The sequence below is a fragment of the Planococcus citri genome, chromosome 4 (genome assembly GCF_950023065.1).
Source record: "Planococcus citri chromosome 4, ihPlaCitr1.1, whole genome shotgun sequence".
NCBI classification, from domain to species: domain Eukaryota; kingdom Metazoa; phylum Arthropoda; class Insecta; order Hemiptera; family Pseudococcidae; genus Planococcus; species Planococcus citri.
Window position 1 is genome coordinate 55,608,994 of NC_088680.1, and position 12,035 is coordinate 55,621,028.

Here is a 12,035-nt window from a genome sequence, read left to right on the forward strand (position 1 = left end):
AAACTGGGAAATGTACCTATTGTAAGCGCCTAAAATGAGTTCATAAGCAACTCACATTAATAAGGAACGATAGAGTTGCCTAATCCAACCGAGAAGGCAGAGATTTGGTTTACCAAAATCAGTTTCGTTGGAATAAAACCTTATTGCGTAGAATTTTTTACACTGAAAAGTGAACAATAATGTACCTTGATCACCTTTGTCGAAAATTGAACTTTGTAAATCAAAAATCACTGCGTAAATTTTGATTCCTTCGGTTTCTTTTCATGTCCCAGAAATAAAACTCTTCCCCAATCTATCTTCGGATTAGGCTAATGGCTAAACAGTTTTCATTCATTTATTTTATTATTTTTATTTTTACTATTAGTTCATTAAAAATCTTCTACGTACATTTAAATTCCGTCTGGTTAATTCAGTACGTGAATAATAATTGAACTCCATAATAATAATTATTACAGGAGCTGACTCATTAAAATGGGTTCCTAAAATAGAAACACATACGAACTTGTTGCGTTTCTCTTATCACTTATCATTCACTTTCGTTATTTTTATCAATCTGTCTTCAGCGTAGTTTCCGTACTTTCTTTGTATTAATAATGGAATAAAATGAGATAATTCTCTCTGGTGCTTCATGTTAACCTTTATTTATGATATGAGTAGTCATAAAAAAACTATAAACTCACCAAAATGCTTGATATCAACATAAAAACTGTGTTACTGGGTAATTCAAAAATTGGAAAAACAAGCTTGGTCAGAAGATTCGTCGAGAACAAATTCATCAGTTCTGATGCTTACATGAGCGTAAGTACAGTTTAAAATCGCCTATTTCGTAATTATCCTCGTGTAAAAGTTTATTTTCTTACAGACAATTGGTGGAGCATTTATATCCAAAGAAGTGTTTTCATCAGATGGCAAACGAGTGCTGCTATGTATCTGGGATACAGCTGGCGAAGAAAAGTTAGTTTATGGTGACTGAATTTTGGTAAAGATAATTGTTATTCATATTTGAATATACGTGTGCTCAGATTTGAGTCTGTTACTCGAACATTTTATCGAAACGCGAATGCAGCCATTGTCTGTTATGATGTCACTTGTGCCAAATCATGGAATCGAGCTAAAAGTTGGGTTTCAGAGCTGAGGCAGTTTGAAGAAGTTCGTTTCCTTATTCTTCAATTTTATGTATTTCTAGTGTTTCTGTGATGTCAGTTTCATGTAAATTGTACCTATGTGTTTCAGAAATGTGTGATATACTTATGTGCCACGAAAATGGATCTGTTGAAAGAAAAGGAGAAATCGGCCAAGAGAGCCATGGATCCGAGTATTATTTCTATGTATGTTAAAAGTAAGTATCATTTTCAAAACTCAATCCAGTATTTTTTACGTCGCTTTAATGCGGTTTCAAGATAAACGATTATTAATATATATTTCTTCTCTCGAATAGGTATGAATATTAAAAGACATTTTGAGACTTCCAGCAAAACTGGAGAAAACGTTGGTAGGTGTACATATTTTTCTTTCTACATTTGTATCTGGTCAATTGAAATGACTAAATTCGTCGTGATTTTCAGCCAATATGTTTCTCACTATCGCTCAAGATTACGTGGAGTTGAATAAAGATCAGTTGAATGCTGGAGAGACTATTCATTTGGGGCAACGAAACACCGCTAGGCCATGCTGTTTCACGTTTTTAAAACCGTAATATTGCATTTAATACGCGTAGGATTTTGTGCACCTGGCGTCATCGTTACCTTTCAGTTTTATATTTTATTATTTTTTCCATGTTATATACCATTTTATACCTAAATACTCTCGAAGAATCTGCGATTTTAATGAAAACTATGTGTATAATGATTCGATATTTTTTTACTCGCATTTTGTATTGCATTATTTTGTGTGTTAATTCGCTGTTACCCAAATAACTAAGCTCAATTCGTTGAAATTGAAACGATAATTGCATGCGAACGTTTGAAAACATCAGAAATCGATGCTTACTAATTTAAAAAATCTCAATTTATAATATTTTTATTGGATGGAAATGCCTTATTAATTATTATAATAATTCACTGTGTGTGTGTAATGTGTATGCAAGCCTATATTTTTTTATTGATTGATTTTTCTCATCATCGTTTAAATACTGCTGTGTTATGTTGAAAGAGCTTAAATTTTCTAAATTAGACCATGTTCTTTATTAATTTCTGTCTTTTATTCGTAACACTTGAAATGTAGCTTTCTTTCGTGAAGTATCAGTACGTAGTACGTACACAATTTCCATCTCTCTTCATTTTTTCCATCTTCTCAATTATTTATTATTCTCCTCTGTTGACTCAAATTCAGCTGGATAACCGAAAAACTTTCTTCTCCAAAATCCAAATCTTTAAAAAAAAATCCACGCCCAACATCGGAGTCAAAAACCTCCAAACTTGAAAAGTTCAACAGTGAACCCAAAACCGAATAACCTACCATGAAATATTTCAATGTACAATTTTGGGAACCCTGTTCCCCCCTGTTCCGCGATCTGCTTTTGTAGAACATTGATGTATATTTTGCCAGTTGCCACTGATGCATTAGCAATTTTCTCGTTAAATTTGTAATTAATTTGTAGAAATTTGAGAATTTATCGAGGTATTCTATCGTTTAAATGTCTATTCGTGATATGAGCTTGGTATTATAAGTATCTGTGTGGAAGTAAACGTACATCTTTTCCCAACGTTGGGTGATGTTCTATAGCTTCTTATCAAATGGAGGGTTACGATGTAATTGTAAATCAGCCGGTTGTAATAGATAATGTAAGTACAATCTGTTCATTTTGTATCAACGCTATCCTAATAATTGCTAAATTCACGAATCAAACGTTCGAGAAAGTGTGCTATAACCGTAATGTCGACTTGTGATTACAGGGTTCTGGAGTAATTAAAGCTGGATTCGCTGGAGACCAAGTGCCAAAATGTTGTTTTCCAAACTAGTAAGTAGAATAGTAAAACAGTTCCCTTAAGAATACCATGATCACTGACCCATGTTCTTCTATTACAGTATCGGCCGTCCGAAACACATACGTGTTATGGCCGGAGCCTTGGAAGGAGATCTGTTTGTTGGTCCTAAAGCCGAAGAACATCGAGGTTTGCTGAGTATTCGATATCCAATGGAACATGGCATCGTCACCGATTGGAATGATATGGAAAGAATATGGCAGTATATTTATAGTAACGATCAACTACAAACGTTCTCCGAAGAGCATCCTGTGCTGTTGACCGAAGCTCCCCATAATCCTCGTAAGAATCGTGAAAAGGCTGCTGAAATATTTTTCGAAACTTTCAACGTGCCAGCGTTGTATATATCGATGCAAGCTGTCCTTAGTTTGTGAGTGATTTCGTCTATTATTGATTTCACTTTATTTGGAAGTCTCGCCTACGTTAATTTTTTCATTCTTAGGTACGCTACTGGCCGAACTACCGGTGTAGTACTTGATTCAGGAGATGGTGTTACTCATGCGGTACCAATTTATGAAGGGTTCGCTATGCCGCACAGTATTATGAGGGTGGATATCGCCGGACGTGATGTCACCAGATATTTAAGGTTAGTTGTAGCAGGTATATGTTAAATGAAACGATATTACGGTCATTATGTATTACTGAATTGTACTCGTTTCAGGTTACTATTGAGAAAAGAAGGTGTCAACTTCAAAACTACAGCTGAATTTGAAATTGTGAGAACAATCAAAGAAAAAGCTTGTTATTTAGCCATTAATCCGCAGAAAGAGGAAACCGGTGCTACTGAAGCTGAAACTACTCAGTATACTCTTCCCGATGGCAGCACTTTGGATGTAATTGATTATTCCGTTTGTAATTTGTCGTAGAATTCGTTCGTCTGAAATGTTTATTTTAATTCGTAGATTGGCCCTGCTCGATTTCGCGCTCCTGAAGTTCTCTTTAGGCCTGATTTAATTGGCGAAGAGTACGAAGGTATACATGAAGTGCTGCTATTCTCAATTCAAAAGTCAGATTTAGATTTGAGAAGAGTTTTATTCCAGAATATTGTATTATCTGGAGGATCAACGTTGTACAAAGTGAGATTGGCTATATCTTAGTGTACCAATTGAGCTACATGTCGAGCAAAAATGACCAATAATTATATTTTACAGGGTTTTGGTGATCGACTGTTATCAGAAATTAAGAAACTAGCACCAAAAGATATTAAAATAAGAGTAAGTTATCGAGTGAAAGAATGACACGAATTTTCCATTCTTATGTACGAACTTATGTGAATTTTTGTTCACAGATATCAGCACCACAAGAAAGATTGTATTCAACTTGGATAGGAGGTTCGATCTTAGCTTCGTTAGACACATTCAAAAGAATGTGGGTTTCTAAACGTGAATTCGAAGAAGAAGGCCGAAGAGCTATTCACAGAAAAACGTTTTAATTTAATTTTTACTCAGAGAATATTGTCTTTCAGTTTATTTTGATGTACAATATTTTGCTTTTGTTTTGTCTTCGGCACTCATTTGGTCATTTTGAAAACGTATAATTTTTCAGCATTCCAGTTGGCGAAAATTTCATCTCTGTTTTAACCATAGATCTTCCATTCTATAGGATAATTTTACAGAACAGGGTACCTGGAAATTTTCGTCGATACGTGCTCGTTTAACTGAGCTTATTGTTGTTTAACTTTTGAAAACATTTTTATAAAAATTACTATCATGACTCGAATACATGAAAACTTCTGCTGTGAGACTAAATTTCTAATTTATTATCTTCTAAAGTAATAGCCCCGTATCAATGTAAATAATATATTAACGCGTTGTACTTAATCATGAAATTTATAATACGCAATCTTGTCTCAGATCGATTGTACCATTGCATTTGTAGTCGAATAATTTGTAACATTTGTTATTCACTTAAGCATTATTATGAAGCAACACTTTGTGTTGACTTTATTATCGCATATTTTTTTTCAATCATACGCGATTGTTTCTTTTATAAGCTTCTCAAATAAATGAAAGTTTGGATCATGTGAAAATCGCAATTTGTTTAATATGAATGATAACTTGAAATGACTCAACCGAATAGAAAGAGAGTTGCAATCTGACGAACTTTTTCTCAAAAATATAACATTTTGACCAAAGTCCTCTATTTAGACTGAGTTTTAATTAAAGTTTGCATGAAAATAGAAAAATAGTCTTCTTTTACAAAATTCATGTATTTTTAATAAAAAAATTATTTACAATTTATGTTCTAAATTTCACACTCTTGACCACATTGGCTTTGATACCAGATATCTCTCCGGCATACTTCTGCATTTCGTTACGCACTTCTCTTACCTGAAATATTACAAATGCACAAGGTTAAGGAAACGATAAATTAAAAAAAAATTGACCAACAAAACAACAGTTAACACTCACCTGGCCCTTCCTTCGTATTTTAGCTTTCCTATACTTCATTCTGTGTTTCACTCTGGGATTTCTCAACTCCTTCTTACGATGAGGAGTTAATCCTTTATTTTTCGCTATTGCATATGTGATAGGTCGTTTACTCTCTTTCTCTTCTTCTTCGCCTGTAAATAAACCTGATTAGTAATCACCGAAAAATCTCAGCAGAAAACGAATAAACGATCTGCACTTACTTTCAGACTGCTCATCATACAACTGCGGTAACTTTTCAGGAACTGATCCATTAGTAACAGCACCGTTGGTTTTCTTTTCATCGGAAATTTTACTTTTCTTTAGTATTCCAACAAATTTCTCGTCGTTAAGTTTCCTGAAGTTTGAAACAAAAATTATTAGATATTTTAAAAAAGATCATTTTATAAAGAAAAAAAAACACAGAATACCTCTTTTGAGATTTTGCAGCTGTTTTGGGAGCTTCGCTCAGAATAGCCTTTAATTGTGGCTTAATAGTTTTCAAATAGATTGACTCAGAATCGTTCAATATTTCTTTGTACTTTGAAAGCCAAGTAGATATTGGGTGTGAAGTGGTGTCAGTTTTTCGCGTTTTCAATAAGAAGTAGAAGGCGATATTGGTACAGTAACTGCGAAAAAAAATGAAAAAATTAAACTTTTCCCTTCGATGGAGGGTGTTTAGATTGTGAATATTTTACTTCATAATTAATTGATGAAATATTGTAATGAATTCCACGGCACTTGAGTCTTTGACATTTTTCTTCTTTAATTTGGGCAATATTGGTAACAAATCATCATTTACGTAGGTCATCAGTCCTAGGAAAAATTTTAAAAAAATAATAATCTTCAATGCAACGAAATAAGAGTTGAAAAAACCAAGAAACCATCTCACTTTTATAGTCGTCGATATAAATCAAAATTTCTGGACTATCTTTTTTGAGTAAATTTCTTTTCTCAGAATCGCTCATTTGACTCAAATCAACAACAACCTTATCTTTCTCCTGAAATTCATCTTCTTTAGCTTGTTTGGCAGCCTAAAACATGAAAAATCGACAAATTGACAACATGCAACTGCATTTAAAGGACATCGAATAAAATGAAAACTCACCACAGCACTGGACATGAGATCTAAGGATAAATCCACACCCTCCAATTCACCCAATAATCTTTGTTGAATATTGAGAGCCTCCATTTCTTCCATTTTTGCAAGTTCTTCCTCTTCGTCATTATCATATTCTAAAAAAAAAAAAAAAATACATAATCAGTAAGTCCTCAGCTTTGTAATCCAGATAATCAATTAAATGGCTTACTTTTCTTCGAATCGATACGATTGGTATTATAAAACGATTTAGCGTGTTTTCCCCATGCTTTAGTGCTAGGTAAATCATCATCTGGATTTTCAATATCACTCTCAGATATTCCTTCATTCTCGTCGTCAGATTGCTCCTCGTTTTCGTTTTCGTCTTCTGAATCGCTGCCAGAGTAAATAGGGAGCACTTCCTCCTACGAATGAATTCAGTATCAAGTTTTAAAGATTTGTTTGCGGTTTGAATCACAATTTCAATTATTGCATACCTCTGAGGATTCTTCACTTTCATGATTCAGTTGTTCAAGTAATTCGTCGGAATCATCTCCGTCGCTATTGATATCTAAAATTAAGCGATGATCGCATATAGCAATTTTAGATAAATTACAATGAATATTACTAGAAAAAAATTCATATTTGTAGTAAAATATTACCTTGGTAGTCTCCTAAGCTATCATCTAAATCGTCATCGGAGGCAGCTGACGGTTTAGGTGCGATTTTTTTCGTCTTTTTCATTTTTTCGCAACAAAATTAATCCAAGGATGAGAAATTCACTATGGTTTATATCATTCTAACATCTACAGAAAATTCAATCCGACAAAATAAGACGATCGCACATGGTGAAAAACTTCGAAAATTTCTGAAAAAAGTTTTCAAATTTTGTTATCACTTGTGATAGCGTCAATATTTTCTGTGGAAAAATACGATGTTACTTTGAAAACTTTTAGAAGCAAAGCCCATTTGAGTGGAGTTCTCTGAATTTTATCTGTTATCAGCTGTCTTGAGTCCGAGACTCAAGAGTAAAAAAATTGAATGATTCGCACTTAAATCGCGATAAAATAATGAATAATTTGAAGAAATAAAATGATGAAATGCTTTTCTCATGTCTTTTTATTAACGAGGTAAAAACGAGAATGAATAACAAGTAAAATTTCTTACAAACTAAACCTAATGTTTTTTGGGCTTTCTCACGTATCCGTGACATTCAGGGCGCGAGAAAAAAAAATTAAAAAAAAATTGTTAAATTTCACAATGAGTAAAAACAATGTCACAATTTGAAAAGATGAAAACTGAATTTGAAAAAGTAAAAAAAATACAAATGAAAACGTAAATGAATAAAGTGAAAGAAATCCACAGAGATTTCTACTATTGATACTGAAAATAAAAAAATAAAAAAAATGATCAGAACAATTATTCCAATCAAATTAGTGTTGGCCTGAGAATATTCTCAATGCGCATAATCTGAGAATATTCGCGAATATTCGCGAATATTCTCAAACGCTTGGAGAATATTCTCTCAAAAAAATAAAAATCGGGACTTTTTTCAAAAAATTTGAAGATTTTTCTACAATTTTCCACAATTTACAAGTTTTACAACTACTTTTCTTTATAAATTTCCAATTTTCCTCAATAATTTGAAAGTTACCAAAACCTTTTCCCTATTATCTCTAAACTAGGCAATAATTTTCTAATTTTTTGAAAAGAATCTGCGGAATATGCGCAAGAATATGCGCATATTCTTGCGCATGCGCAAGCAAAAAAAGAATATTCGCGAATTTGCCCAACACTAAATCAAATGAAATGCTAAAATGCTAAAATGATACAAAAAATGACAAAAATTCACAAAATTTTGAATGTAAAAAATACAAATTTAAAAAAAAATGAATTAAATGCTAAAACCAAAATTCAAAATGTAAAAACTATCAATTAAAAATAAAGGAAAAAAGGAATGATCGGATAATTCCAATCAAACTGAAAAATAATGCTAAACAGAATGATAAAAATATTCTACTGATAATGAAACATTTTGCAACTAAATGCAATTAAAACTAATTAATAAAATGAATAATAAAAATATAAAATGCTAAATTGCATATGAACCAAACTTAAATGATTACATTGTAAAAAATTTTAAAAAAATCGTAAATGAATTAATGATTAAATGATTGAAGTGTTAAAAACACAACAGAAACAAACCGAACAAATAAAAAACGAGCATATCCGAGTAACACAAATTGGTCAATGAACGATCACGATCTTTAAAACGAATAATACACTGAAATTCACTAACAATCAAATAAAATGATAAAATTGAAAAATTCAAATGAAAATTCCAATTAAAATACACTGATAATATATCAAATACAAATGGTTTACTGGAAATGGAACCATAATCGATTCTATGTTGATATTCCAACGGAGATGGATCTAGATGACGTACAGATGATACTTTCGAATGATGAGCAAATTTATCAGGCTCGATTGACTCCGGATGAAATGATGTTGATTTTATCAGATCAGGTGAACTCGGCGGAGAAATCATCGTTGATGTTGGAATTACGTGCAAATGTGACAGCTGATCTGATGTGATGAGTGATTTTTCCGTTTCAGGCGAAAAGAGATGCACAGGATTTGAAATGCAGTCGAATGTAGGTGTTTTTGATTCAGGTACAGCTGGAGACGAATGAGAATGTTGAATCAACGAAGTGCGTGAATGTGTTGTTTCCAATGAAACTTCCAATGAATGATGCAATTCCGTTGAGACAGTATGTGAATGCGTTGTGTCGAGTGTATCTGAAGTCAAATTTGGCGTTTCGGATTCGGATGATGTATAGATGTGTGGAAGCGTGTGTGAGGGTGGATCGTTGATAGCAGATGATTTTTGAGGTGAAATCGGCGGTGTGATGTCTAATGATAACGGAGCACGTTGTGTAACAATGGGTAATGATTTTCTACCTGTGATTCTTTCTAACTTTGGAATGAGGCGTTTAACTGAAGCTAACGGACGTAATGCAGTACAGAAATCATAATCAGGTACATGATTCGAATGAGGTCGGAACTTTTCCAGTTCACATGCGTTTGTGATCATCTGATCGAATGCGGAGTTGAGTGAAATGATGTTTACAGGCGTTTCTTCCAACGCTGCTGTAACTGCTACAGTGGACAATGTGAGGTTTTCCAACCAAGTGTTGAATGCAGGATTCAATGCTGTGTCAATTGACATGATGAATGAGGTGAAAACGAATGCTTTGAGAACTATGATACATACGAATGTTAGCAAAATGCGTGAAAAACTATCAAAAAAGCAAACACATGAACAATGCCGCGGCAAGACCACAAAATGCCGATTACACCATCACTAAAAAACATTTTAAAGCGCTCTGGCTACCATGTCTTGAGTCCGAGACTCAAGAGTAAAAAAATTGAATGATTCGCACTTAAATCGCGATAAAATAATGAATAATTTGAAGAAATAAAATGATGAAATGCTTTTCTCATGTCTTTTTATTAACGAGGTAAAAACGAGAATGAATAACAAGTAAAATTTCTTACAAACTAAACCTAATGTTTTTTGGGCTTTCTCACGTATCCGTGACATCAGCTGTGTACTGATAAAATTTTCCAAATTATTTTTGAATTTTATTTTCCATTTCCATCACTTATGTATTTTCCGCTTTCCCTGGCATAAATTTTAAATTTTCAATAAAATTTTACAACACTCATGCAACTGGGTAAGATATTTTCGTAGTTAGTTTTTGATTTTGTTTGTAAGATATCATCATCCATGGTTGTGGTTGTTTTGTAACGTTTCAAACATAGTATAAATACGTAATATTAATGTCTAATCTGTCTATGGCTTCAATTTTCTGAATCTTCTTCATGAATAATAATTGCAGGTAATTGTGTTAGCCAAACAGTACATTTAACCTATTCTATTTGTACATACGTGTCCGGTTTCAGTACACGAAATGTTTTCTATCACAGTTAGATTACGAAATAATCGTTATAATAATATATACACATCTCAGTTGATTTCTGATTGATGGGTTTGTTTCAGTGATTATATTTCGAAAGGTTGCGTAACAATTTTCGTTACTCGATTCCCTCGCTGAGATTGGTGTTTCAATTCCCTCTGCTCTTACTTCGTAGCATCGCCAGAAGTCTGTTCTGCAACACTGCAACTGCTTAAAGTGCTATAGTTCTGCTGTAAGTATGTACATAATATATTGTGAAGAAGTAATTTAATTAGCATGTTGAATTTGTAATATCTCCTCGACGTAGTAATCTCAACTGAGTTGATGTTGATTATCGATTGAAACTATCTTGATACCAATTCTAGGTAACTAGAGGAATCAAGAAAATAAAACAAAACAGTATTGTTATCGTCGTTATCGATAATTAATTAATTAACTTTCCTCCTTATCGATAACTAACGATAAATTTAGCATCACTTCTTTTATCCTTGTATATTTTAATGTCATAATCGAATATTCTATTATTAATTTAATCCTGTTGTTGTTTTCGTAGGTCATCGAAATCTTTTTAAAATGGTTGGCGTAACACAAGAGAATATAAAATCTGAAGTTACAGGATCACCTGCGGAAGTTGATAGACTGAAAGCGGACATCGATAGATTGAAAGAAGAGATTATCGAATCGAATAAACAGATCGTTCATTTGAAAGCAGATTTGAGGGTCACTAATGGACTTCTCTCGAATACACAGAAACTGCTTTCGAAGACGAGTGCAGAAAATGGACAACTTTCAGCAAAAATGGTAAAATTTGTTATTCTTTTTTTTTTTGAGATTGGTATTGTTATATGTTTACACAGACGATTTTTCTACTTTTAGGAGCACACTAAGGCGTGTGCTGAGCTCTCCGAATTTCTGTTATACCTGAAAGAACAGATCTTCATGTTCGAGACGCACTACTGTGCTATGAATTTTCCGACTGAAGATTCATTCGTCGCTTCTGTACAGAAAATCGAACCTGCTATTGAGATTTCAGATATTACCGAAGGTGTTCATTTCCGAAAATGGTTATGGTTTATGGTTGCTGGCGGCGATCATTTGTGTATGGGATTAAGCGATATTAGATCAGCTCTGAATAATGATCCGAAACAATACGTTTGGTTTGCCACCCAGATGGAAACCTTGTTTTCAGTGTTGAGTGACGACGTTCGTGGTATATCACCACTCCAAATTCGCCACATGACAAAAGCAAACTTTCCCAATTACGTAACAATTTTTAATCAAAATGTTCGCGTTGCGGTTACCTATTTTTGGGATTATTTAATTAACTTAGATTGAACAGTATGCTGCTGGTGTTACAATGATTACTTACGTTATAGATATACGTTTCCGAAAAATATGAGTCTTTTTATTCCTTATTTTAGACTAACTTCATCTTTTATTTTTGTACATCGGTGTAACGTGCACGTGCTCAAGTTTCTGTTGATATTGTAGAATCAATGAATATTATAAATGCATTGTTACAAAGTTCTAATGTTTGTTTGTTTGTTTCTTGAACCTTGAATTGTGTACAGTTCATTTTGCA

General features: G+C 33.1%; 3 protein-coding genes and 1 long non-coding RNA gene across 5 annotated transcripts; 3 read left to right on the forward strand and 1 right to left on the reverse strand.

Annotated features, from left to right (window-relative positions):
- The first annotated feature begins 506 nt into the window (after positions 1-506).
- On the forward strand, positions 507-2,189 carry LOC135842280 (ras-related protein Rab-24-like). Its single transcript, XM_065359658.1, has 6 exons — positions 507-798; positions 863-954; positions 1,023-1,149; positions 1,234-1,339; positions 1,439-1,492; positions 1,566-2,189. The coding sequence occupies exons 1-6, from the start codon at positions 685-687 to the stop codon at positions 1,694-1,696; spliced, it is 624 nt and encodes a 207-aa protein (XP_065215730.1). The 5' UTR covers positions 507-684; the 3' UTR covers positions 1,697-2,189.
- A 135-nt stretch (positions 2,190-2,324) lies between these two features.
- Arp1 (Actin-related protein 1) lies at positions 2,325-5,013 on the forward strand. Its single transcript, XM_065359657.1, has 8 exons — positions 2,325-2,783; positions 2,895-2,959; positions 3,028-3,354; positions 3,427-3,570; positions 3,646-3,817; positions 3,887-4,060; positions 4,136-4,198; positions 4,273-5,013. The coding sequence occupies exons 1-8, from the start codon at positions 2,736-2,738 to the stop codon at positions 4,414-4,416; spliced, it is 1,137 nt and encodes a 378-aa protein (XP_065215729.1). The 5' UTR covers positions 2,325-2,735; the 3' UTR covers positions 4,417-5,013.
- A 161-nt stretch (positions 5,014-5,174) lies between these two features.
- Sas10 (UTP3 small subunit processome component Sas10) lies at positions 5,175-7,351 on the reverse strand. The gene is made up of 10 exons (XM_065359656.1): positions 7,133-7,351; positions 6,968-7,041; positions 6,703-6,895; positions 6,501-6,628; positions 6,285-6,426; positions 6,091-6,208; positions 5,824-6,021; positions 5,617-5,750; positions 5,396-5,547; positions 5,175-5,314 (listed from the first exon to the last, which is right to left on the reverse strand). The coding sequence occupies exons 1-10, from the start codon at positions 7,212-7,214 to the stop codon at positions 5,222-5,224; spliced, it is 1,314 nt and encodes a 437-aa protein (XP_065215728.1). The 5' UTR covers positions 7,215-7,351; the 3' UTR covers positions 5,175-5,221.
- A 2,734-nt stretch (positions 7,352-10,085) lies between these two features.
- Positions 10,086-11,984, forward strand: LOC135844701 (uncharacterized). Of its 2 annotated transcripts, none has more exons than XR_010558613.1 (4): positions 10,086-10,210; positions 10,537-10,685; positions 11,007-11,254; positions 11,330-11,984. It is a non-coding gene; the product is annotated as an uncharacterized LOC135844701 (long non-coding RNA). The 2 variants fall into 2 exon arrangements; XR_010558612.1 differs by having other exon boundaries at positions 10,106-10,375.
- The last annotated feature ends 51 nt before the right edge of the window (positions 11,985-12,035 follow it).

Excerpts from the sequence above, each read along its gene's own strand:
- Sas10 (XM_065359656.1), bottom strand. The coding sequence starts at position 7,214 with ATGAAAAAGACGAAAAAAATCGCACCTAAACCGTCAGCTGCCTCCGAT. Across the intron at positions 7,042-7,132 it reads TAGCTTAGGAGACTACCAAG|ATATCAATAGCGACGGAGAT; the intron begins GTAATATTTTAC and ends GCTTAATTTTAG. Across the intron at positions 5,548-5,616 it reads GTATGATGAGCAGTCTGAAA|GCGAAGAAGAAGAGAAAGAG; the intron begins GTAAGTGCAGAT and ends GTTTATTTACAG.
- LOC135842280 (XM_065359658.1), top strand. The coding sequence starts at position 685 with ATGCTTGATATCAACATAAAAACTGTGTTACTGGGTAATTCAAAAATT. Across the intron at positions 955-1,022 it reads GATACAGCTGGCGAAGAAAA|ATTTGAGTCTGTTACTCGAA; the intron begins GTTAGTTTATGG and ends ACGTGTGCTCAG. Across the intron at positions 1,340-1,438 it reads TATTTCTATGTATGTTAAAA|GTATGAATATTAAAAGACAT; the intron begins GTAAGTATCATT and ends TCTCTCGAATAG.
- Arp1 (XM_065359657.1), top strand. The coding sequence starts at position 2,736 with ATGGAGGGTTACGATGTAATTGTAAATCAGCCGGTTGTAATAGATAAT. Across the intron at positions 3,571-3,645 it reads GATGTCACCAGATATTTAAG|GTTACTATTGAGAAAAGAAG; the intron begins GTTAGTTGTAGC and ends TACTCGTTTCAG. Across the intron at positions 4,061-4,135 it reads GAGGATCAACGTTGTACAAA|GGTTTTGGTGATCGACTGTT; the intron begins GTGAGATTGGCT and ends TATATTTTACAG.